This window comes from Myotis brandtii, unplaced genomic scaffold (genome assembly GCF_000412655.1).
Source record: "Myotis brandtii unplaced genomic scaffold, ASM41265v1 scaffold140, whole genome shotgun sequence".
NCBI classification, from domain to species: domain Eukaryota; kingdom Metazoa; phylum Chordata; class Mammalia; order Chiroptera; family Vespertilionidae; genus Myotis; species Myotis brandtii.
In genome coordinates this window covers 227,472-254,941 of record NW_005355000.1, presented here as the reverse complement: position 1 = coordinate 254,941, position 27,470 = coordinate 227,472, and the positions used below count along the sequence as shown (strand labels likewise).

The window sequence follows — 27,470 nt, the reverse complement described above, 5'->3', positions numbered from 1 at the left end:
CCTCTCTCGTTTCTCCCCTCCCTCCCTCCCTCCCTCCCTTCGTCCCTCCCTCCTTCTTTTTCTTTCTTCTAACTCTCCTTTCCCATAGAAGGTTCCTTCTAAAGTAGTTTTGCTTGAGAAACCCTAATGTCAACATACTAATTTATGAGGAGAGCGTGTTGCATGCTACTAGCAAAACAGTACCAGCTAGTAATTACCATGTGAAATATTTCATGGCTCCTCCCTGTGCGTCACACACCGCTCTAGGGGCGTTTTATGTGTTTCCCTTTTCGTCGGCACAGTTAGCCTGTGAGTATGCGCTGTATTATCCTCATTTCACAGATGAGGAAACTGAGGCTTGGGGGCAGGCTGGTGAGCCAGGGCTGGTTGGCTCCAGAACCAAGTGCAAAAGCCAGGGCTGTTTTTCTTGTCCAGCTTCCTCCTGGCTGTCAGGCCGGGCCAGGGCAAAGAGAAAGGGACTTGCTCTTGTCCTCCCTGAGCTCCTGGGCTGGGATTGCGCTGCCCACTTACACCGGGAGGTGGCAGGTGGCTGGGTGCCTTAGGAAGCTCAGTTAAATTTTGATAAACCTTATAAAAACAGAGGGCAGCAATTAACTTCTCAGCCACTACTGTTAGCATTCACATCTCAGCCCACTGCAGTTGGTGGGAAACACTGGGTGAGTAACTGCTGAATGAGTCCGGTACTTACGACTGGAATATGCAATGTGCTGCCTGGCATTGGGGAAGTGAAACTCGTTTAAAACAGTTCTACCAATAAGTAAGCAAATATTCAAGTTGGTTGTGAGGTTTTTAAATAATGATACCATCTTAAATTTTTATAATAGTTTCTCTTTAAGTTTTATTCTTGTTTTGTTGTTTTGTTCAGCTTATCTGCAACTCAGTGCCTTTCACAAAGTAGGTGCTCAAAAAGTAATAATAATTAAATAATAAAGTCAACTTATAACTCACAAGGGATTTTCCATATACTTTCTCACTTACTTTAAAAAAAAACAGCGTTAAGATGGAAGCAGATATTTTTATGCTCCTTTAAGAGGTCAGGAAACTGGGACTTAGAAAAGGTCATTTTAGAGTACAAACAGCTTCTATCTTTGACATTGTTATTTTAAGCCAGAAAATTGTTTTTAACGGTTAGTCACTCTCCCATAAGTGGTTCCTTTTCGTTCTAACTTACTTTATGACTACTAAAAATAGGAAAAAATCACCATAGTTATTGGTTTTTTCCTATGTGGTAGACGCTTTACCTGTATGATCTACAGCTGGTTCTCAAAGCAACTCTACCAGATGGTACTGTTCGTACCCATCTTCTCACATGGGAGAAGGAGGGTGGCGAGTCACTCACTTGCCCAAGGTCAAATAGAACTTGGAGCTGGCTCCCTCAGAGCAGGCGATCTTAAAACACTGGCTGTCTGAAGTCAGCGTCACCACTTCCCCTCATGGCGTCAAGGCCAGAACAGTAGTAAAAGCCAGCATTAACTCACGTCCTCGGAATAAGACGTGATGGCTGCAGTGCCTCTGACTTTCATTAGGAAGCACAGGATGGCCAGTGAGAGCTTTTTCACATGCCTGAATGTTGTTTCCATGCACATGCAAGGTTTCAGATTGCAAAAGAATGCAAATGTGCGCTTGATTTCTGGAGGTGTCAATAGCATGTTTTTAATTAAGTCTCATGTTTTAGAGCAGTTTTAAGTTCACAGAAAAATTGAGATGAAAGTACAGAAATTGTCATACATCTCATCCCCACAAATGCACACCTTCCCCCACCCTTAACATTCTTCCCCGGAGTGGTACAGTTGCTACAATTGATGAACTAACACTGATGCATGATAATTGTCCAAAGTCCGTAACTCCCTATGAGTTTTGTACGTTCTGTGGGCTTGGACGAATATTGATTGACATGTGTCCATCATTATTATGGTATCATACAGAGTGTTTTCAGTGTCCTGAACATCCTCTGAATGCTCTGCCTATGTGTCCCTCCCTAGCCCCAATCCCTGGCTATCACTGATCCTTTACTGTCTCCATTGTTTTGCCTTTTCTAGAATGTCACATGATTGGACTCACAGTATGCAGCCTTTTCAGATTGGCTGCTTTCGCTTAGTAATATGCATTTAAGTTTCCTCCAGATCTTTTCATGGCTTGATAGCTCATTTCTGTTTAGTCCTGAATAATATTCCATTGTCTGATGTATCACAGTTTATCCATTCATCTACTGAAGGACATTTTGGTTGCTTCCAACTTTTAGCAATTATGAATAAAGCTGCTAGAAACATCCACGTGTATGTTTTTAGCAGACATAAATTTTCAGCTTGAGTAAATACTGAGGAGCGTGATTGCTGGATTATACATTAAGAGTATATATATGTTGCCCTAACCGGTTTGGCTCAGTAGATAGAGCGTCAGCCTGTGGACTCAAGGGTCCCAGGTTCGATTCCGGTCAAGGGCATGTACCTTGGTTGCGGGCATGTCCCCAGTAGGGAGTGGGCAGGAGGCAGCTGATCGATGTTTCTCTCTCATCGACGTTTCTAACTCTCTATCCCTCTCCCTTCCTCTCTGTAAAAAATCAATAAAATATATTTTTTTTAAAAAAGAGTATATAAAGAACTTTTATAAGAAACACCGGATTTTGGCCATTCTAACCAATGGGTAGTGTTATCTCATTGTTGTATTAATTTGTATTTCCCTGATAACATATGATGTGGAGCACATCTTTATATACTCATCTGCCATCTGTAAATCTTCTTTGGTTCAACTTGCTACTCTAAGATATGAACTAGGTCAGGTTGCTCATCAGCTATTTAATGAAGTAAACGTGATTAATTGTTGAGGCATTCTTAAAGAAAAGAACCATAAAAAATGATTTCCTATTTCTGAGTGGCACATTTGAACTTCAGAAAGAGGCATGAAAATGGTGCAGCCACTGTGGAAAACAATTTGGCAGTTCCTCAAAATGTTAAACATGGTTACCATATGACCCAGGAGTTCTACTTCTAGGTGTCTACCCGAGAGAATGTAAGCATGGCCACACAAAAGCTTGCACACACATGTTCATAAAAGCATTATTCAATTGAGTTGTTGTACCCAAATGTCCACCAACTGATGAACAGATATACAAAATGTGAGATAGCCACACGGCGGAATAGTATTTGGCAATGAAAAGTGCTAGGGTGTTGAGACATGCTACAACATGGATGAGCTTTGAAAATATGCCAAGTGAGGGAAGCCAGACACAGAAAGCCACGTGCTGTATGACTCCATTTGTATGAAATGCCAGAACAGACACATTTACCAGTTTACTGATTGGCAGATGCTGGAGGGAGAGGTGGCGTGGGCAGTGACTGCTAATGAGTACAGGGTTTCTTTCTGGGATACTGAAAATATTCTAAAACTTGATAATAGTGATTATTTCACAACTCTCTGAATATACTAAAAACTACTGAACTCTATACTTTGAAGGTGTGAATTTTATGGTATACAAATTATATCTCAATAAAAGTAATAATAAATGTGTGGAAAGGAAGGTCAAAAAATATACAGACCAGCCCTGGCCAGTTGGCTCAATTTGGTTAGAGCGTTGTCCCATGCACCAAAGGTGGTGAGTTCAATTCCTGGTCAGGGCACATACTTGGGTTGTAGGTTCAATCCCAGGTCAGGATGCATGCATGAGGTGACCAATTGATGTATCTCACATCAATGTTTCTCTCCCTCTCACTTTCCCTCCCTTTCCCCCTCTCTTCCTTTCTTTTAGAATCAATGAAAAACATATCCTCAGATGAGGATTATTTTAAAAATATCTATCTATATCTATATCTATATCCATATCTATATCTATACCTATATTTATCTAATTTTTATACTATACTTTCCACAAGGATGACATTTCATTATGTAGCCCATTCTGATAAAGCTACTAGCAAATGGCATTGCAAATTAGAAACATTTGCCCCAATTCCATTATGCTAAAAGGTCATTAAAGAGAAATGTGGATGGCTTCCTTTCCATCCTACCAATGTGTGTCACTTGGTAGAAATCATTGTCTGTTCAGAGGCAAGAGAGCTGAGTAGGTATACAAGTTATAATTTTTTTTTTATTCTAAGTAAGAATGTTTATGTTTGTAGTCATAGTGGATATTTGAATCTTTGAAGCTCATACTAGTTTTAATGCTAAAATGATTAATGTGATAGAAATTAGTTGGGCTAATTAGGTCAATAAATCTGACTCTAACTAATAACTAAGATAAAAGATCAGTTGGATAAAAGATAGGGAAATGTTATGTATTAGAAGAAGACATATCTACTATGAAGAAGTAATTTTATTCCTGCATTTTCATGCCACAGGTTACTTGTGAATGGAATATCTTTCAGGCATGTTAGAATTTACATGGGTTATGCTGTGATAGAAATTGTAGCCTTTCGCTGGTTAATGCCTTAATTTTTTTTCAACTTTGCTATTTAAATAAATGTTCCTTATTTCCAAGTAGGGCCCTACATCATCCTCTGGTTTTCCCATGCCCAAATTCCCCTGGATGGCTCTCTAAGACTACATTTTTCCCCCTTAGTGGTCAAAAAGAGTAAATTCTGCACAGCATTTCTTGAGTGTTTTTCTCACTGCAGGTATACGTTTGTCTACATAATCAATAAGTCAAAATATTTACAGGAGACATTAAGTGAGGATTATTTAATTTTCACAACCTAAGTGACATATCCTCTTTTTAAAACAGCTTTGAGATATGATTCCCATATCTTACTATTCACTCATTTAAAGTGTCCAATTCAGTGGTTTTTAGTGTATTCACAGATATGTGCAACCAACATCAAAGTCAATTTTAGAGTATTTTTATCACTTGAAGAAGAAACCTTGTACCCTTTAGCTATCAACTCCACTACGTCCCCACTCCATCTCCATCCTTAAGCAACTGATTTACTTTCCATCTCTATAGATTTCCCTATTCACGGTATTGCATGATTACAATCATGTAGTAGGTGGTCTTCTGTGACTGGCTTCTTTCACTTTACTGATAAGGTTAAGTTTATCAAAGAGTTTTATAATAAAAAAAAGTGTCAGTTCAGGAGGATTTAACAATGATGAACATAGATGTACCTCAGAATAGAGCACCAAAATACATGAAGCAAAAACTGACACAAAGGAAGGAAGACATTGATAATTCAGTAATAATAGTTGGAAACTTCAATACTCCATATTCAATAATGGGTAGAACAGCTATGCAGAAGGACAGCAAGGAAATAACATGAGCAGCACTGCACTCAGCTACACTAGCAGATGTCTATAGTACACTGCCCCAGCAGGAGCAGAGGCCGCATGCTTCTGCAGTGTACAGGCATATTCTCTAGAACAGACTATATGCTAGGTCATAAAGAACCTCAATAAATATAAAAGGACAGAAGTAATACATAGTATTTTCTCTGCCCAAAGTGGAAATGAAATTAGAAGTCAATGACAGGAAGAAAAAAAAATACTGGGAAATGAAAACTATGTGGAAAGCAAGCACCACACTTCTAAATAACCAGTAAGTCAAAGAAGTCATAAAATACTTCCAGATGAAGGAAAATAAATTTATGGGAGGCAGGAAAAGCAGTGCTTAGAGGGAAATGTATACCTATAGATGCCCCTATTAGGAGAAACACAAATATCTCAAGTCAATAATCTAACCTTCTGCGGTAGGCAGCTAGACAAACTAGAGCAGAGGAGGGACAATAGGCCAGGTACAGAAGGTCACTAGGGTGGAAAGCCTCAAGTACTTAGCAACAGGCGAAGTGGGAAAACAAGGACCTTGCCTCCAGGATAACCTTTCCTCCCCTAGCCTATCGCTGGTCATGCAGTTCAGACCCTTCCCTGACCTTTCCTCCCCTGGCATGTTGCTAGTCATGCAGTTGGATCCCCTTAGAGGTCGAACGACCCCCATCAAATACATTTAGCCTCAGTTGTGTTTCAGCTCCAGGCCCAGAAAAGCAGCAACACCAGATAAATGACACGCTACCCGTGTGGACTAATGACCCCCTGCCCAGGTGCCTACCAATGAGTAGAGACCTTGACCTGGAAAGGACACACCTGGAACGTTGATGAATAGTCTACTGGGAGCCTCCCTTGAGACGTCCAGATAAATACCCTCAAGGCAGAGGACCCAGTTGGGCTCTCTCTATGGAGCACACCAGCATCTGCCTTCCCCCTCCTCCTCCTCCCAGGCACGTTTTCCTTGTCTCTCTTCTCCTCAGCTCCAAGGGCCCTTCTTTTGCCTCTGTAACCTGTTTCCTGGGCCCATTTCTTCTATGGCTCACTTCTACCTCTGTGACTTTCTAAATAAACTTTCTCTTATAGTTTGAGTCTTAGCTCTGAATTCTTTCTTAGCGGAACTCAAGAACTAAGATTGCTGAACCAAGGTCCTCTCTGACTCCACCTGTCTAACACCTGTTGCCATTTTTTGCAGCTGCCAACAAGTTCACTTGAAGACACTGGAAAATGAAGAGAAAACTAAACCTATAGCAAGCTGAAAGAAGAAAATAGAGCAGAAATTAATGAAATAGAGAATAGAAAAATGAAACTTTAAACATTTGAAACTTTACTGATTATAATAAATTGTATTAAAATATTTACAGAAAACATTAAACAGGGATTATTTTTTTAAAAAATAAGTGACATTTTCTTTTAAAAAAATATATTTCTTTATTGATTTCAGAGAGGACGGGAGAGGGAGAGATAGAAACATCAATGATGAGAGACAATCATTGATCGGCTGCCTCCTGCATGCCCCCTACTGGGGAACGAGCCCACAACCCGGCCATGTGCCCTTGGCCAGAATAGAACCTGGACCCTTCAGTCTGCAGGCCGACGCTCTATCCACTCAGCCAAACCGGCTAGGGCGACATATTTTCTTATGCATTTAAAAATATCAGATTCAACATGGCTTCTTATATACCTGTTATAAGAAGCTAACCTTTGTGAAAATATCTACCAGGTGCTGTCTTCTAATTAAGATTCTGAATTTTTGGAAACTATCCATCAAACCTTGAGTCCATTTCAATTCCAAGCTTTTCAGAAATCTGACCTAATAGAGTACTGCTTAGGTTATTTACAAATCCATGCCCGATTGCTCATGCCACCACTTCCAGCTATGTGACTCTGGACAAATTGCTTAATATCTTTGAGATTTATCTTCCTCTTCTATAAAATAGAGGTTAATTTTCTTAATCTGAGAGGAATTGTGAGATAACATACCCAAAAGATCCAAGTTCAATACCTGGTACATTGCAGTACCTATTCTGTAATCACTTGATGATTTAAAAACGGAATGACAGCCTAATTGCCCATATGGCATGAGTACACATCCGTGAATATGCTTTTAAAGAAGAGAACTGAAGAAAAGAATGTAATGTTGGATCCTGTGTGCCAGGCTTTGGGCTAGTCCTGTGATCTGTAGCTGTACCACGTAGAACTTATTTGATCATTTGGACTGTTTTAACAACAGCTAAAATACTCAACTTGGGCAAAAGACACATCCTGGCCTAAATTGATTGTTTTAGCAATAGGTTATAAAGATGAAATATGTGCACCCTTAAAAAGTCAAGCCTCTTATAATTTAACTTTTTTGTTGTCATATATGTTTAGTGGTGTAAGAAATTGTATCCCTGTGTCTTAGGTAAGCATACTTCTTAGTTGTACAACTCTGTGGACCCTTTTAGACTACAGCTAGTGGCATTTGAAGGGGTGCAGAACAGGCCTCCCGAGGATGTGCCCCTTTGGCACTTGAATTATTTTGAGCTGAAGGCAGTCAAGACCCCACAGGCTCGAAAGAAACGTTTTCCTCTCCCTAAAGAATCTATATTAAGGGCCTTGCGCATATTAGAGTTATCACCAGAAATGACTTTATGATCTATGCATAGGACAGACACTTAACTACTCAACAGCTGCTCCTCTTATGTTCCAATGATTGACTTTTTCCCCTCTGAAGCCCAAGGCTCTTTACCTCCTCCTTAGCTCAGAATGTCATGTACATCTCATTTTATCTTTTTGTCTCTGAACCTCTCATGTATGTGGGAGGTCTCTGACTATCTCATGTACATGAGGTTCCCACCCATATGTATGTAACTGAATTTGGCTATTTTCTCTTGTTAAAGTGCTTCATGTTAATGTAATATCTAGACCAGCCAGAAGAACCTGGAAGGGCAAAAGGAATTTTCTTCCTGGCCCACACACAAGCACATTTATAAACTGATAGGCAAGATAACTGATTGAATCATGTTATTACTCAAAGCATATTGTGGCAGGCGCTTTTATGCTTATTCTGTTTATTGTGTGATTGATGGCTATGAAATTGAATATTCTCACCAGCAATACAAGCTGCAAGCTGAGACTGAGGCTAGTGCTTCTCAAAACATTAACATGAATATGAATCACCTGGAGATCTTGTTAAACTGTAGATTCTGATTTATCAGGTCCTGAGTGGGGCCAGCGAGTCTGCATTTCTAACAAGTTTCCAAGAGTTGCCAGTGCTTCTGGTCCAAGGACCACACTGTGAGCAGTCAGGTTGTGTAGAACCCTGGTGGGCAGGGCATGAGTTGGAACTGACTAGAGCTCTCTGTTGTTATGCATCATGGTCCCAACTATCTGTTCACACTCTCTGAGTTTAATGAACTTTCTTAACTGAGCTCTGAAATTCAGAGGCGTTGAATAGCAGTGATTCTATTCTTAAATTTTGCATATCATAATGATCAAATACAGTAATAGAACAATACTATGTCTACCTTGTCATGCATTGTCTATAGTTCCTTTGTGTTGTCTATTAGGCTGCCCACCTCTCAGACCTCTTTATACTGTATCTTAGTGAATATCTGAGGTGGTGTATATGAAATATATCCATTTCCATTCTCTAGAGCTCTCTGGCTGCCATTGGCCCTTGCTATATGCCAAAGAACAATGAATAGAAACTGCTTAAATGCCAGCAAGACTTTTGTTACCAAATGAAAAGAATCATTTGCAATTGTTAAACTCAGGCCTGATTTCTTGTCTAATACCTTAAATGAGCATTTCTGGAAACTTCAGGGGAGCCTAATTTCACGTCTTTAGTCATTTAGATGAGAGTGCAGATTGAGGTTCACCGGTAGAGTCTGAAGTGTGTTGAACTTGATTTTGTATGCAATTTGACATGAGAGGCATTATTTCAAGATGTGTCCAGTTCAGTTCTTAATATGAAGTAGATGTGGCTTGACATGTAATGCATGCCTCTGGTTTCTTACAGAACACAGGGATAGTCCCAGCAAGGACAGGAGGAAACCCAGAGCAAGGGAACGGGCAGGAAGGAGCAGCCTGGCTGACGACGTGGCAGTGCTCAAGAGCGGCTTCGCAACAAAGGCGCTTTCTGCCTATGGGAACAAGACGGACAGCGCGAGAGAGCAGAGGACCCACAGAAGAACAAAGCGTTTCTTGTCCTACCCACGGTTTGTAGAAGTGATGGTGGTGGCAGACCGAAAAATGATTTCATTCCATGGAGCAAATCTTCAACACTATGTTTTAACTTTAATGTCAATTGTAAGTACACATAAAAGAACCTGATTTATGAGCCCCTGCAGGTACCATGGGGTGAGGGGGGCTTCCATGCAGGGCTTTGGAGGATCATTCAGGGCTGGCATTTCACCGACTCAGGCAAGTGACTGGAAAGAACATAGATTGTTCATTGGTTGCTGTTTTGTAACAGTCATGGCTATCATTGAGTGTTTGTTCTGTGATCATTTGACAATGTGCTTGTTACTTAAAAGGCATAATTTCTAAACCTTCGGGCAACTCTGCTAGGTAGGATTATCATCCCTATTTTATAAATAAGAAAACTGAGCCTCAGAGGAGGTGGGTCACTTGCCCATGGTCCTGTGAAGGCATGGAGACTGATGTGACATCTCGCTGGTCCCGTTGCTGAGACCAGCCCTCTGTCTGACAGGCGAGCTCGCACAGCCAGCTGTGAGTCTCGAGGCTTCCCCTGCTGGCTGTGAATCAGTCACCTAGGCTCTTCCCCAGGATTCTAATTAGCCCTCGGGTGGGGCCTAGAAATCTCTCCCTCTATTTTTCTATGCCCATTTTGAATTGAAAGAGCAATACATTTGCATAATTTTTAAAAATCTAACATAAAAGTTCATTGATGAAAAATAACTTGTTCTGCCCTACCCGGTTTGGCTCGGTGGATAGAGTGTTGGCCTGTGGACCAAAGAATCCCGGGTTCGATTCTAGTCAAGGGTACATACCTTGGTTGCAGGCTCCTCCCAGCCTGGGCCCTCGTCGGGCTTGTGCAGGAGGCAACCAATCAATGTGTTTCTCTCACATCAATGTTTCTCTCTGTCTTTCTCTCTCTCTTCCACTCTCCCTAAAAATCAATGGAAAAATATCCTTGGGTGAGGATTGACAAAATAAGGAAGTCATTGTTTCCTTTAAAAAAATAAATAACTTGTTCCCTACTCATGCTTCCACTCCTTCCCAGAGGCAACCATTAGTAAGCTTTTTTGGATATGTTTCTAAACGGCTCTGCCCAATAGAGATACAATGTAAGCCACATATATAATCTGATATTTTCTAGTAGCCGAATGAAATAAAACAAGTAGGTAAATTAATTTTAATAATGCATTTTTATTTTATATTCAAATATTACTTCAAACATTATTAATGAGATATTTTAATACTTTTCATACTAAGCCTTCAAAATCCAGGATGTTTTATCCTCACTGCACATCTCAGTTGGGACCAGCCACATTTTTAGTGCTCAGTGACTATGCGTGGCAAGTGGCTACCGTATCGGATGGCACTCAACACTTCTTAAGCATATATGTATGCATTTACAACTGGTTCTCAAACAGAAATGCAGAATTGTCCTGGACTGTTTTACACATTGCTTTTTTCTTGAAATATTGGAGGTGGTTGTTTTTTTAAAATATATTTTATTGATTTTTTACAGAGAGGAAGGGAGAGGGATAGAGAGTTAGAAACATCGATGAGAGAGAAACATCGATCAGCTGCCTCCTGCACACTCCCCACTGGGGATGTGCCCGCAACCAAGGTACATGCCCTTGACCGGAATCGAACCTGGGACCCTTGAGTCCACAGGCCGATGCTCTATCCACTGAGCCAAAGCGGTTAGGGCTGGAGATGGTTTTCTATAGCAGTCCCTATGACCTTGCCCCCCTTCACTGACCTTAATTTATTTGAACAGGAATCTACTTTTTATATATTCCTCAAATGAATGTGGAAAGCAACCATGTTTGGGAACATTGCTTTAGAGTTTCTTCTTCCTGCTCCTTGGCCTATGGCTCTCCTTGTCTTTCCCTCACTGCTGTGAACCAGTCCCCGGTGCTCTCCACCCCACACCGGAGCCTGCCTCCCCTCCACCCTCCCGTGACCCACCTCTGCCATGCTCAGTCCTCTGTGTCCCAGCCTTCTCCTGTCCTGGAGCAGAGAAAGAAAAATCTAATCAGACCTTACACAGACTCAACTCCGTTCCCAACCCATAAATTCAGACCTGTCCTAAGAATTCTAATTGTGAGCATGGGCTGGGTCAAGTTGATAGAGGTTGAGAGTTCTGGCTCTGCTACTCGCCACTGTATATAGACTTGGCTGAGTTACTTCATTTCTCTGAGCCTTCATTTCTTCATTTGTTGGGTAGAGGTTAGAATGATGCCTATGAGAGTTCTGGCTCTGCTACTCGCCACTGTATATAGATAGACTTGGATGAGTTACTTCATTTCTCTGAGCCTTCGTTTCTTCATTTGTTGGGTAGAGGTTAGAATGATGCCTTGCACAGGTATTACAGAGACTAAATGCATATGCAGTTTTCAGCAAGGTCTAGTCCATGAGAAGCATCCAGTGAACGTTAGCTCTCATAATTAAACAATATGGGTGAAAAAACTAGGTACCGGGTTGTGGAGAACACAGATGTGTGGTAAGCATGCAGAGCAGCAGTATTGGCAAAGACGTGGACAATGTGAGATCCATAATTTGGCAATCCGGGACTTCAACTGGGAAGAAGGAGCTTGATCAAAGTTAATATCCAGTATTTTGGCATAGAGAACTATTAAGATGCATGGCCAAGCAATTTTTAAAGAAAGTACCTTAAAACTTAAATGTGTTAGAATTTATTATTATTTAAAACGTCCATCTATGAATAATTTTACGAAGATAGTTTTAATGAGTGTTTGATGAATGAATGAAAATTCAAAACTGAAAAATGCATATGCTGCATGAAATGTACAATTAGGTGGAGCCACACATAAGAAGTGAATTGCTTGCTGCTTACACAGAGTTCACAATTAACTTTGAAAAATTTATCTCGGTTGCAGGTAGCCTCTATCTATAAAGACCCCACTATTGGAAATTTAATTAATATTGTTGTTGTGAACTTAGTTGTGATTCATAATGAACAGGTAATCAAGTTTTTTTCTTCTTTCTTCTCTCTGTATCCGAAACGGCATGTGCAATCGGTACAACAACCAACCATCACTCTTTTCTGTGCTTAGGAGGGACCGCCCATCTCTTTTAATGCCCAGACGACATTAAGGAGCTTCTGCCAGTGGCAGAAGAACAACACAGGTGGGATCCAGCACGATACTGCCATTCTGATCACGAGGTACGCAGTCCTGAGGCTTCTCATCTCGCAGTTTCCAAGCAAGGTGATGGGAGGTGTAGGCTCCCGGCAGCCAGCCCCCGGCACCAGGCTGTTCCGCCTCAGCACTGTGGCAGTTGGGAGCAGATAACTCTGTTGTGAGGCGTCCTGTGCATGTCAGGATGCCTAGCAGCATCCGGGTCTCTGCCCACTACTGACCAGTAGCATTCCCTCCTCTCAGTTGTGACCACCCACAGTATCCTCAGCCCACAGAGGATGCCAAATGCCCTGTGAGGGCGGGGGTGGGCCGGGGTGGGCCAGGGTGGGGGAGGAGAGCACACAATCACCCCTGTTGGGGACCACTTACCCGAAGGTGCTGCGTTGGGCAGGCCTGAAAGGAAGTGGCCTTCTAGGGGGCCAGCGGCTCTTCAGATGGAGCCCGTTGTTACCAGGCGGGGTACAGTCCAGTGCTGCCAACTTCTGCGATTTTTCAAGGAGTCAGAGATATGCATTTGTCTATAAAGTGAACTCTCCCAATATTTAAATCGTAGCTGCTACCTAGAAAATATTCTCAAAAACTGTCTGGGGCAGCAAAGAGGCCCGCTGGCTTGCCATGCTGCCACCATGCGCCTCGGATTCGCTCCCAGGCACGCACTCATGAGCACAGAGGAGAGGCCTGTTGTCAGGAGTCTTTGGCATTAACTAGAATCACTTCCTCGGTGTATGAGGAAAAACCCTGGTCGGAAAGGTTTCTGCGGTCCCAGGCCACCCCTGAGGCAACAGGAGGCCTTTCCGTGTGGCTTTCTATCCTGAAATCAGTGGTTTTGTAACCCCCTCCCGACTGCGTGTGTGTTGTGAGGCCTGGAAGGCTCTGAAGTGGTGGCTGGTACGGATGTTTCCTCTCTGGTGTCATCAAGGCCCTAAGTGTGCTTTGCTTTCAGACAGGACATCTGCAGAGCTCAGGACAAGTGTGACACCCTAGGTGAGTCAGCTGTGCGGTCCTCTGCGCTCCAACCCTTTCCTGCATGTTTTCACTCTTAAGTCACAACTGCCTGTTCAAGTAAACCCTTGTTCTTTCCTTCCCATAGGTCTGGCTGAACTGGGAACCCTCTGTGACCCCTCCAGAAGCTGTTCTATTAGCGAAGATAATGGATTGAGCACGGCTTTTACCATAGCCCATGAACTGGGCCATCTGTATGTTTCCTTTCCCTATTTTCCTTGAGTTCAGAGTGACCTAAACTTTCTTCCTCTTCAACAGTGAGCCTTTCCTTGCCTTTCGAGGGCAAGACGCTGCTCGAGTCACAGTAGAATTTGCAGGATTGACGCACTTTGACCCTTGAAGGGAGAAGTGACTTTGGTTCCGGAAAGCTGAGTGAATGCCGTGCACCCTCTTTGGCCGCAGCCCCTGCGGATCTTTGGTTTAATTGCACACGTTTTCTATGAAAAGTCTAATATTCTCCCTTCCTACTGGGAATCGGAGGAGGAGGGCTTGACATCTTTGTCGAGGAAGGTCCATCATTGCCCAGCTCATGAGATTTTCACAAATCCAGATCCTCCCTGCTTCTGGTTATATGCTTATAATTCAGACAGGGATACCCCTCTGTCATGGGAGAGAATGAACAAAGAGAGAGCAAGGAAAACATGAATTTTGGTCACTAAGTGGTTATTGTGAAACTGGCTTTTCCTTTTGTTCTTTTAGAGGCAGAGCATGGTTAGAACATGTGGCAAAATATTGTAAATTTGCTAGAAACTTCTGCTATTTGAGCTGCATCATTTTCTTTCCATAAGTAATAATTAAATTACTTACATCTTTTTGAAATCATTTTCTCAGATGTCACTAATGGAGTTGCATATCAATATTCATGTCAGATGTTAACTTCATAACTGAAATCATCTGTTAAGAAAGCTCGATCATCCACCAGGCTTCCGAAGGCACCTCTGTGCAGTGTGCGGTGCTAGGCTAAAGCAAGGCAGATAGATAGGTATCTCTCCACTTCAGTTCAACATAGAATGGGTATATTTCAAAACTAGCACCTTTCAAACATATTTTAAGAGCATACCCCTTTTCTTTTCTCTAAAGGAAATGTGATCAGATACCCAATATTGATAGCGCACAAAAACTTGGCTTTCGTTAAGCAGCTGTGGTGGCCAGAGTCCCATTAGTCAGCTTGCTCTCTGTCCTTTTGGTTTCTCAAATGCTGTCATGAAACTCGAGGATTTATTGGAACTCAGTTTGAAAACTACTGATCCCCCCAGTGTTTCCCAAAGCACAGGAATTTGAACACCATTTCCAAAAGAATGGTCGGTGAAAACAAAAGTTTTGTAGTCTGATATTCTTTATTTTTCAATTACAGTTGACATTCAGGGTTATGCTATGTTAGCTTCAGGTGTACAGCAAAGTGGTTAGAAAAGCATGTACTTTCCAGAGTGGTCTCCCTGCCACTTCAAGTGCCCACCTGGCCCCAGACTAGTTATCACATACCAGTTATCACATACTAGTTATCATGATATTAGTGACTCTGTTCCCTGTGCCGAATTTTACATCCCTGTGACTGTTCTGTAACCACCAATCGGTACTTCTTAATCCCTTCACCTTTTTCCCCAGCCCCACCCCTTCCCCTCTAACAGTTGTCAGTCTGTTCTCTGTACCTGTCTCTATTTTGTTTGTGTGTTTATTTGTTCATTAGATTCCACATATAAGCGAAGTCTTTCTCTGTCGCACTTATTTCACTTAGCATAATACCCTCTAGGTCAGCAGTTCTCAACCTGTGGGTCACAACCCCTTTGGGGGTCGAATGACCCTTTCACAGGGGGTGCCTATGACGATCGGAAAACACATATATAATTACATATTGTTTTTGTGATTCATCACTATACCTTAATTATGTTCAATTTGTAACAATGAAATTGGGGGTCACTACAACATGAAGAACTGTATTAAAGGGTCGCGGCATTAGGAAGGTTGAGAACCACTGCTCTAGGTCCATCCATGCTATTACAGGGAGAAAAATGAGTTTTGTAAAAGTGATTTAAAATTTTTCTTTTTTTACTGAATTTTTTGGGTGACATTTAGGTTTTAAGTGTACAATTCCATAATACATCACCTGTATATTGTACTGTGTGTTCACCACCCAGTCAAGTCTTCTTCCATCACCCTTTATCTCCCCTGTACCCTCTTCTACCTCCCCCACACCCTTCTTTCCCTCTGGTAATCACCATACTATTGTCTGTGTCTAAGAGTTGTGGTGGTTGTTTTTTGCTTAATCCCTTTACCTTTTTCACCCAGTCTCCCCCCCCCCGCCACTCCCTCTGACAGCTGTCAGTCGGTTTGTTCTCTGTATCCATGAGTCTGTTTCTATTTTGTTTATTTTGTTCATTAGATTCCACATATAAGTGAGATCATATGGCATTCGTCTTTCTCTGACTGGCGTATTTCACATACTCTCCAGGTCGCTTCTCAGCCTTATGGCTAAGATCAAATGTAGTATCTGTTCTTATCAGTTTAGCAGTCATGTGAGTTTAAAAAAAGTTTGTCTAGTCTGTCCCTGGTTGGAGTCACAAGGCTAAATGGTATGAAATAAAGGCTCTGACAAGTTCTATAGTAAACTGTTGATTTTGTTTAACTTGGTTTTCCCAAACCTATTTTAACAGAATCTTTTAGGAATATTTGTTTATTTTACATAAAATGTAATACATTTCTTTGGAAGTGTAGGTAGGAGGGTAGATTTAACCGTGAAGACTAGGTGGCATTTCAACAGGGCTGCTGTTCCTTTCCTAGGAAATGGAATAGGAAAAGTTACAAATAGGAAGGCATTCAAAGGGTGGAAAATTTCCATTAGCAGACTAACATTTCTCCCCAACATATGGCTAAGAAAAGTGTACCATTTGAAGAAATATTATTAATTTCCTTCCAACAAGAGCTTATAAACTTCTTTTAGACTGTGTATAACATTGACATTTTGAGGAAAGTGAGAATTTTGAGTAGCAAAAACTAAATTATTTTCAGCTGTTGAGAAAATTCAATGCATAGTTAACAAATATCTTCCCTGCACAAAACCCAAGTCGGCGGCATAGTTAGAGGGGCTTTCACTTCCATGATGCCCTTTAGTCCTCACCAGTCGCACAGGTAGGGGTTGTTGTTCCTCTGGGCCTGACCTGGCGGGACTACGCTGGGGTACCTGCTTTCAGGCAGAGGTCGTTTGGGAGCCAGAGACCAAGTTCTGGACTGAATGGTTCCACATTCTGCTTGACTTGAAATTGTATGCTGTTTCCCTACCTGTGAAGTGGGCACAATACATATATACCCCTTCTCAAAAGTATCAGAAAGTGAAATATGAAATCTGGTGGATGAGGTGAGTTATTAGTTAAACGAAAAGTATATTCGTAACCCTTTAATGAATTCTTTTTATTTTGATGCTTTGTCTCATGAAGTTAGGTTTACTCACAGTGAAGGAAAGTGAAAATCACAGATTTTCTACTGAACCTTTTAACAATTACATGTTAAGGTGTTTCAGTCCGGACTTTCTGATGATAAAAATCCTAACAGCCATTCGGGGCACCGGTGGGGGGTGGGGGGGAGCAATTGCTCTTGTATCTGTTGAGTGTCATTGGATGCCTCACAAACAGCCCCTCCCCTCTTGCACCAGAATGTCCATAGACACAGAGTGGAAGAGGAAGATGGGGAGGTAATTCAGTGTCTTCTGGATATAGAAATATTTCCACAATATTCCTGACAAATCATCACAACTCATCTAACAAGAGGGACTGTCGTTTATATATACTCCCAAGCAAGAGGTTTCAGAACCAGACTAAAGCAGATTCCAATACCAGTTCCCCCATCTTAGTAGCCTTACGACCTCAACCAAGTAATTAAACCTCCACAACTCAGTTTCCTTACCTGTAAAACATGGGTAGTAATTGTATTATTCACTGTGTCAAATAGGTCATTAAGTGGAAAAAAGCATCTGACACATTTAACACACTGTCCTGTGTGTTGTGAATGCAAAAAAAAAAAAAAGTTTTGGTTATTATTGGTTAGTAAGTGCTTAATGAATATGTATTATTACCTAGCCCCTGCTTTGAGCAAATGTGCCTGATATTTGAATGAAAAGAAGTTTTCTGATTACGTGATGAAATAGAGTGGATTTAGTCAAGCTCTGGTAGGGGGTGGGGAGTGAACACCAGCTCCTTTGCACGACAGAGAACTCAACAGCTATAGTCGATTTGGATGCTTGGCTTGGGTTGGCTTTGGTGGTACAGGTAGTAGACACTAGAAACCTGGGCAGTCATTCTTTTAAGAAAATGGACTTGTAAGCATTAAGAACTCCTTTTAAGTTCAAACAAGACAGTTCGAGTTTTTCCATCCTACAATTTCCATTAGGCAGTTATTCCATCTGGTAATTATTGTGGACCCAAATGTTTTTTAATATATATTTATTGATATCAGAGAAGAAGGGAGAGGGAAAGAGAGTTAGAAACATCAATAATGAGAGAGAACCATTGATCGGCTGCCTCCTGCACGCCCCACACTAGGGATGGAGCCCACAACCCAGGCATGTGCCCTGACCGGGAATTGAACCATGACCCCCTGGTTCATGGGTCTACACTCAATCACTGAGCCATGCTGACCAGGCATGGGACCCACATTTTTGAAAGAAAAAGAAAACCAAACATATGAGAAATCAATGGACTGGACCTCACAGACTTTTATCCCAGCTTTTACTTTTATATGAAGCAAGTCTGCACACTTCTAACTCTCTGATTTCCATTTTCAAGATGAGCTAGTGAAGTAAATTCCTCCCTACATGCTAAATTATTCATATGCATTAAACTTGTGATTGGGGAAAGTCATGCAGACAGGACAGCCCTCTGAGCTTGTTGGCCAATGGGTAGTTGTCGAGCTGAGAATGGTATGTTGATCATACAACTGATGTTTCTGGAATGACAAATGTTTCCCATCAGTTAATAAAAATGTTTTTGGACAGGTGCATTCTTGAAATCAATGATAACAGCTCGATCCCTTGGTATTTATTGACATTCTCATCCTTGTCTCGTTGGCCTTAGGTTTAATATGCCTCATGACGACAGCAATAAGTGCAAAGAAGACGGAGCCAAGAGTCCCCAGCATGTCATGGCTCCAACATTGAACGTTTACACCATGCCCTGGAAGTGGTCAAAGTGTAGTCGAAAATACATCACTGAATTTTTAGAGTAAGACTTGAACTTTCTTGTAGCACAGACTTCTGGTATCTGGCCTTCGTGTAGTAATCTAATTGTGGGGGGGAAAATGTAGCGCTAAGCATTTTTTTTTTTTTAGTTGTTTTTTTGTTGACATTCCTTGGAGGAGGAAAAAAAAAATACTCTGCCATCTGTGCAGTTCATGTCTTTGCCCGAGTTCAGAAGATTACAGACTGAGCTAAAAAGAAAATTGAACCTTACAGAGAATGTGTAAATGTTGCTTTATTCCTGGTAAAGTTAGGAAATCTGTTCCGATCCTGGGGGAGGGACCATGAATGTGATTATATGATGAAGGAAGTCCACAAATATTTATGGGCTTTAACTTCGTCATTTTGGCTTGGAGAGGGGTAGGATAGTGAGGCAATCACAAAGAAGTTATCTGGTGGATGAAAATTGCAGCACAACTTCCTGTTGTTGAATGGAGGACCGATCTCTCTCTCCTCTCTCTCCTTTCTCTCCTCTCTTTTCTTGTTTTGTTTTTTAAGCTTCCTGCCAGGGTGCTCAAAGATCCAATTACATTGTACAATATCCCTGTGTCACGGACTTATTGCTTTTCTCTCCCAGAAGTACGAAAGGTTAAGTGATTGTCCGGAGGTCATTGGGTGTATATTTCTGCAACCACAGGAAAGAGAGGGCTTTATTAGTCAGAACTCACTGGGTGTGAATTTTCCAGAAGTGTTTGTAGAAAAGTCAAAAGGCCTGGAGGGCTGCTGGTTTTCCTCTTAATCAGGTGGCCTAAGGTGTTTCTCAAGAAAGTTGTTAATTAACTCACTCATCTATTCAACAACATTTACTAAACATCGGTTGTTATGGAAGATGAAAAAGACACTGTCTTTGCTGCTAAGAACTTACAGTCTTTTGGAAAAGATTGTAACAAAATTAAAAACAAAAAGATAATTGCCCTGAAATGTGATGAATGCTATAACAGATACATCTTTCCTACTAGCTGGGCTGTATACATAGCCAATCAGAGTACAAACAAGTATACACCAAAATATATAACTTCAGCTTCTAGATTTAACCCTGGGTGAAAAGAATAAAACAGATATAAGAAAGGAACTGTCCTGCGCTAGCTGGTTTGGCTCAGTGGATAGAGCGGCAACCTGTGGACTGAAGGGTCCCAGATTGGATTCCAGTCAAGGGCACATGCCCGGGTTGCAGGCTCAATCCTCAGTGTGGGGCGTGCAGGAGGTAGCTGGTCAATGATTCTCTCTCGTCATTGATACTTCTATCTCTCCCTCTCCCTTCCTCTCTGACATCAATAAAAATATATTTTTAAAATTAAAAAAAAGGAACTGTCCGCCCTACCATTACAATGGCAGATGGCCTTCCCTTTCAACTGGAGGTGTTGACAAGCCATGAGTCACCCACCACACTCACCATCTGTATTTTTGCTTTCCATAGCACTGGTTACGGCGAGTGTTTGCTTAACGAACCTGGATACAGAGCCTACAGTTTGCCTTACCAACTGCCAGGCCTCCTTTACAATGTGAATAAACAATGTGAATTGATTTTTGGACAAGGTTATCAGCTGTGCCCATATATGGTAAGTGTTTGGGGGTTAATTCTGGACTTCTTTTTATTCGTAGTTTTCCATTAGATTTTCACCTTAATATAAACCACCCATGGAAAAGTTGAGAATGGTCCATTGACTCTTAATGGAAGTAGAAATGACGAAGTCACAGTGTTCACTGGTAGATGGTGCTTTCTCCGCACTTTCCCATTTCCCTCTTGGGACAGTCCAACAGGAGATGCTCACAGAGGACAGGGTGCAGAGCTGGTGATGGCCGAGCTCAGCCCTTCTCTCTCCTCGTCTCTTCTCGTGCCCATTGACCTGTCTAGTTGACCTTTATTAGAGGAATTCTTCTAGATTCAGTAAAAGTAACGCATGAGACAAACCTGTTTCCCTGTTTTAGCTCATCAAAGCTGTTCCTGTGAAATCATTTCTGGTGGTAGCTCAGCTGGTGGGTGTGTGGCATTTTGATGTATGTGTTGTGGACATGTGGACCAATGATATGATCCAGTGGCCCTCAGATTTCAGAGGAGCTGAACTGTGCTTCTTTGGGGTGCCCCATTTTATCTCACTGGGTATATGTGTTTGTTCGTTTTGCTGGGAGAAATTTCAGAAATAACATGATGAATTGGGAAGTACAGTGATTCCATGGAAATACATAATAAGATATTTTGAGTAAAATCTATCCATGATTATATTCATTTCTGTGTTATTCACGATAGTAAACTTTAGGAGTAATCCAAATGCCCAATAATAGAAATGTTGAGCCAATTATGGTGTCTCTAGTTAGTGCAATACTATACAACAGTTAAAAATTAACCACACTTGGAAACATGATCCTGATATCTTTTAAGTTAAAATAACAGGATAAATAATTATTTTGTAGAGCATGTTTTCAACTGTAAAAGCCAAGAAACTACAGGAAAGACTGAGTAGTTTGAGGCTCTTCTATTTTTTAATAAATAAATTATTAGCCCTGGGTGGTGTTGCTAAGTGGTTAGAGCATCATCCCATGCACTGAAGAGTCTTGGGTTCAATCTTGGTCGAGGACATGTACCTGGGTTACAGGTTCAATCCCCGGCCCCAGTTGGGGTGTGTGTGGGAGGCAACCAATGTGTCTCTCTCACATTGATGTGTCTCTCTCCCCCCCGCCCCATGTCTCCCTCCCTTCTTACTCTCTCTCAAAAAATCAATGAAAAACATTTTCGGGTGAGGATTAATATAAAATAAAATCACATTTTAGTACTTTCTAAATGTCTCTATTATGAGCATGGTTTAGTGTACTAATCAGGGAAAAGTTCTTTAAAATGTATGTCCCGAAATAGAGCTAAATATATCAACTTGTATGAATCTAAAACATACTGTGTGCATGTGTAGAGGGGGAAAGCAAGTTGCAAGGCCTATGAGCATATCCTGAAATGCTGAATGCTATTGTTTGTTTCAAGTTGAAATGTATAACATACATTTGGGGTCAAAGCAACGGGAGCGAAGAAATGCTGGCCACCACTCAGGACAGTGGTCATCTCTGGGAGAAGGGGAAGGGATTGGGACTGAGGAGGGATGTGCCAGGCCTTCAGCTGGGCCTGTGAGGTTTTCTTTCTTTAGTTGGGTGGTGGGTCCATGGCTATCCATTATATGGCTGTTTGCACTTTTTGTAAGTCTGAAATGTTCACAATAGTTTGTCCCTTTTTCCCTCTGATAATTCCTGACACCCTAGAAAGGAGTCATCCGATGACTGTGGAATTATGTAGCCTACCAGAAGAAAGCACTAGTTTTGCGGTCAGGCCAAACCTAAACTGAAATCGCAGCTAATCCCAACACCTGATCTCCAGTCGCACTGGATGCACGGAAGCCCCCTTTTCACACCATCTCACGTCCTGCCAGCAGACATGTGTCTCAGGAGCTGGCCTCTGTGTCCCTCGGAATATTTGATCACTTATCATACCAAGAAATCAAACCCCTTTTCAACCGATACTGTAACATTGGCAAAACATTAACTGGAAGTAATGCTGGCCTTGTTTGCTGTCATCTAATCATGGTGTCTCTGATTGTCATGTCACTGAAATAGCAGATGCAGTGCCGACGACTCTGGTGCAGTAACGCGGACGGAGCGGATATAAACAGCAAAGGCTGCCAGACTCAGCACACGCCCTGGGCCGATGGCACCGAGTGCGAGCCTGGAAAGGCAAGTAACGCCCCAGCCCTGCCTTCTGTCTTGGGGCAGAAATGGGCAAGGTTTCGGCTGCAGGGCCAGTCGCCGCTGTTGGCTGTTAGTGCAGAGTGTTTTAGCATGCAGGATACTTCTTTGAGGCAAAAGGTCTCGTTTTACTATTGAAAATGGTGAAAACTTAAAATTGTTGCTTAATATTGGTCCAATGCACATGGCTATAACTATTGCCTCCATTTTAAGACATACTTTTTCTCATTTTGATATTTCTGAAACCCCAGTGTGCTTTTTAATGTATAGGTACATTTAATGTGAGGTAATCTTTCTTTTCTTCTTTCTGTCTCTTTTGGAGGCGGCAATGGAATTCTATTCATATATGCTGAAACATCTTAAAACCAAAGAAACGGAGAAATACAGTAAACTTACTGTGTTCACTACTGGGATGCCAGGCTTTTCCCAACCTTTGTCCCTTTAAGAAGTGATGATGTTACCTAGGATATATCCAAGTCCAAATTCTCGGTTGGTTCCCACTTGTTAGTAACCACACAAAATATGCTACTTGCATGGCCCGATGATAACAATGTCCCATGCATCTAGGAGCATGATTAATGCAACTTGCTTCACCTGGTATCCATCTCAGAAAAAAAAAAAGTAACTATATTAGTGATATCATCATCACCCAAAAATTTGGTTAGAAAGTGTTTTCTAACCCATATAAACCCTGATTTTTTTAATCCATATGGAAAATGGATTTCACTCAGCAATGATGCAACTCCTGGGTTATATTCTGAGTCCTTTGTCTTTCTTACATATATTTTTCCTGTCTTTTCTCTTCTTCCCATTGTCTACTTTGCTCGCTTTTAATATTTTATTCTCATCTCACATTTTTCCCCTCCACTTTTCCTTATGGAATCAATAGCACCAGTTTCCATGGAAGGGGTCCTAAAGAGATGACGGAACGGAATTCTCTTTTCCCCAATTTTATAGATAGGGAACAGAAAAAGAAGCGGTTTGCCCAAGATCTCACAGTTCATTCAGGACAGAGTCCCCGACACCTGAGCCCTTGCCCTCCGGAACTCCCACCTCTGTTTGGTCTGAAGGGGCCGTAACTGAGCTTCAGTTTCTATTGGTCAAACAGGAGGACTAGTGGTTTCTTCGCTCATCTCTCAGGCGGTAATAGTTACCTAAGCTGGAGGGCATGAACATTATTTGAAAAACACAAAGTTCAATACAAAATTACAATGAAGGTGATTTTTTACTTGTCTTGGTGACTGAATCAGTTCAACTTATCAGTTCTTAATGGCTAGGACTTCAGCAATTAAGTATACACCTTTCCCCAATGACAACCTCACCAAAGCTACATGCAGACATAGGTACAGCCACCTTTGTACCTTTTATTAGCTTAAAAAGAAATATATCTCCTTGGTCAAAGCGAATCTTGCGCTTTTCGTGGGACATTTAACTCAACGTGTTGATGGCCAGAGGGTCATAGCTTTGAGTGGGGAATAGGTTCTTGGGTTTTCATGGCAGCCTTTAGGAATCCACTCATCGTTATGAAATGAAGAGGCCTCAGAGTTCTAAACACAGTGGCCCTGACAGCTGCCACCAGTTGGTGGGAGATGCCAGTAGACATGATACCCTGTTGATGACTTGGTGAGTGGGCTTGACTTAGAGCCAGTCAACTACGTTACTTACATCGAACCTGTTTAATCTCAGAAAAATCACTAGCATTGTTTTGTGGTTCTTAGTCAATCTGATGTACCCACCCAATATGTCCATTTCTGACACATGCTATTGCTTTAAGAAACTCTAACAAAGAAGGATTCTCAATAATATGACTCAGTGAATTACATTTAGTAAGTTGTCATAAACAGGCTGCCAAGTGCCATGTAGTGACATGGTATCCCACTCAATCCTGGAACACAGAACGTGGGAGGATGTCTGTTGTGTCCTTTTCCAATCTTCTGTTTTTGTAGCAGACGCAGATGATAAGGGGCTGCAGGGTAATCTTATGCCTGAGGGATGGGAAATGTGGGAGATCTTTCAGAAGGCTTTTTCAATGTATGCTCCAGTTCAGCAAGAATGAGGGACTTCAGGGCATTCCAAGGGCAGATACAGAACACGTTCTGGGCAGCAACTCTGCAGAGAAAATGATGGGGACCTTTCTAGTTGTGTTTTAGGAAAGTGGGGAAAAGTGTCCGAGTCTAGTAGCTTTTACTAAAGAACTGGGGATATGTGTGTTTATTTGCCTGGAGAGTATTTATGCATTTTACAAATGCCAGAGATGTTGGCATAGAAATTCTGTGTGTTCTTCATTTTGTTTTTATAGAATTGGCAGTAAAACCATACACTTTCCTCTAGCAAATTCAACCTCCCTTGGCGGAGGGGTTCATTTTTTTTCCTTTCTCTTCATCCCGCCCTGCTCCCTCTGCAGGGAGCTCTCCCGAGCTGCTGACAAATGTTATTGTGATGAGCGTCTCTGTCTCTTTATTTTCCCCATTCTCTTGTTAAGTCCATTAACATTTTTATTTAAGCCCTGTTTGTGAGTCCCAGGTTTGAAACTTCTGTTTGAAGCCTCCTTGGCACAAAATTGATCCCCAAGTCCCTTTTCCAACCTCTTTTTTTTTTTTTTTGAAGTGACTTGGCGATTATTTAGGTAGAATATCATTTAAATGGATCTGGACACTTTTAGGAAAGGCTGACTATATTTTGGCTGGGGTTCTACCAGCCACTTAATGATTTGTTATGATGTAAGGGCTATTCCAATATCTAATTATTGTTTGTCAGCTTTGCCTGGAAAAATAGACTATCTTGGTACATATTTGCCAAACAGCCATGGTTCCCAGCCTCTGTCACCTGAGGCAGTCCCCTGCTCCTCTAAGGCTCTTCCTCTCCTCTGAATACCTGTCCACGGTCATATCAGTAAGACGTGTATCCTTTGTAGACGAGTGTTCAATTAGAAGCTTACTTTTTTAAAGGGACCATGTTAGGACATTTGGGTGCAGTGCTGAATGGTAGCACTCTGGCATTTTGCTCTGAAGTTTATTGTTTGTTCTTCTATGGAAGTAGCGTCTATAGAATAGAGAGAGCAACAGACTGCAAACAGTGTCAAAAAGAAAAAATATATATATCCAGGCAATTTCTTATTATTAAACTCCATGAATCGTCATAGGAACTTTTTCCTTACTTTGTGGAATTTATAAACTGTGTATCTGGCACCAAGACTGGAAGGCTGAATTTGGGCAATAGCTATGACCTCAATTATATATTAATTAGAACTGTTGTCCAGGTCAAACCCAATTATAGTAGTGTAAGCAAACTGCATCTTTTTTTTTTCTGACACAAAAAAAACTAGTCCACATTGAAACAGGTTATGGAGCTGTTGTGGCAGCTCCCCCAAATCATCAGAGACCCAGGCTCCTAATTTCTTTCTACTCCACTATCACATGCAAATGGTCTTCATCTTCAAAGTCACAAAATAGCTGCTGCAGCTCCAGCCATCAAGTCTGAGTTCCAGGCAGAATGAAGCCAAAGGACAAGGAACAAAGGGGCAAAGAACCTTCCCAGAATCTCACCCAATGAATCCTGCTAACATCTCTTTGACCACTCTTATCTGTTTAAGAATCAGGGGATATACAGAGTCTGTACCAAGGATGAAAGGGAGAGTGAATATCAAGTAGACAACTTAGATTTACCAAACCATTAATTTGCTTTTATTTTAAATTTCAGTCTTTATTTAGATGTCAGAATGGCCCCATTTGCTCACAATGGAGAGACAGGCAGCATGTGTCACAGCTAGGGGTGCACTCTTGAGTCAGATGGTCTAATGGTTAGGCTCTGCCTCTTACTGAGGTTTGGCCTAAACCCCTTTGTTCCTTCCCTTGCTTTTCTGTAGAAATGGGGGTAACTAACAGTACTACTTCGTCGTGTGCTGTGAGAGTTAAGTAAGTTAATATGGAAGTTAAGTAAGTTAATATGGAAGTTAAGTAAGTTAATAATGCTTAGCACAGGGCCTGACAAATATTAAGTGCATATGTTTGCCATTATTTTTGCTAACTCTAAGTCTGGTCCCTATGTGCTCAGCTGTGTAGTGGGTGCTTAGATGCACTGTCCCCTGTTACACTCCAAGACAACTTTGGTCGCTTTTCATCTGTGGAAGCGGAGTTCAGTGACTCCCCGAAGGGCACAGCGCTGTTAGTGGAAACTAGACTTTTGCTGCTACACCTGTCCCTGTGCTGTCCAGAATGGCAGCCACTAGCCACGTGCAGCTGGTGAGCATTTGAGATGTCAGTCTGAACCGAGATGTACTTAAGTGGAAAAACACGCCAGGTGTTGAGACCTAGATGGACAAAAGGATTTAAAAACTCATTTATAATTTTGTATTGATTATACATATAGAAATAATAATGTTTCAGATATTTTGAGCTAAATAAGAGATATTAAAATTAATTCCCGTTTTCTTTTTGTTTTAATGCGGCTTCTAGGAACTTTTAGTCTGGCTTAAAGATGTGACTCAAGTCGCATTCTCCTTGGGGAGTGGCGCTCTAGACCAGCGGTCGCCAGCCTTTTGGACCTCATGGGCCACCAGTTGGCGACCGCTGCCTGGAAAGCTGCCGCTGTCATTTATCCCTAGTGCGTGTGTGCCCAGAATGTTCAAGACCAGGGTAGAGTCGCATGGGAAGTGGCTTCAGGGGTGTTGTGGGCACCTCTGCCTCTGCCCGCATGTCTTGGGAACCGAGTTGCCCAGGATTCTTTGGAGGCAGAACCTTCTAGGTCTCAGCCAAACAGCCCAGAGGAAGGGACGAGTCCTCAGATACTCGGAGAAGTTAGTTACGAGGAAGAAGACGCAGCAGAATAGACAGTTTAATTACACTCGTTCACCAAGTCTTTCCTGGGACCAGCCATTCAGACTGGGACCTTCACCTGCCTCTTTTTGCTCACTTTCCCCAAATATGAACCCACAC

General features: G+C 41.7%; 1 protein-coding gene across 1 annotated transcript in view; it reads left to right on the top strand.

Annotated features, from left to right (window-relative positions):
* Window positions 1-27,470, top strand: part of ADAMTS9 (ADAM metallopeptidase with thrombospondin type 1 motif, 9) — a 164,016-nt gene that overhangs the window by 19,828 nt on the left and 116,718 nt on the right. Inside the window, exons 4-11 of the mRNA XM_014535238.1 lie at window positions 9,251-9,540; window positions 12,327-12,410; window positions 12,504-12,613; window positions 13,531-13,571; window positions 13,678-13,783; window positions 18,653-18,799; window positions 20,231-20,372; window positions 22,408-22,524. Of these exons, the coding sequence (XP_014390724.1) occupies window positions 9,251-9,540; window positions 12,327-12,410; window positions 12,504-12,613; window positions 13,531-13,571; window positions 13,678-13,783; window positions 18,653-18,799; window positions 20,231-20,372; window positions 22,408-22,524 (1,037 nt within the window). The remainder of the gene's footprint in view (window positions 1-9,250; window positions 9,541-12,326; window positions 12,411-12,503; window positions 12,614-13,530; window positions 13,572-13,677; window positions 13,784-18,652; window positions 18,800-20,230; window positions 20,373-22,407; window positions 22,525-27,470) is intronic.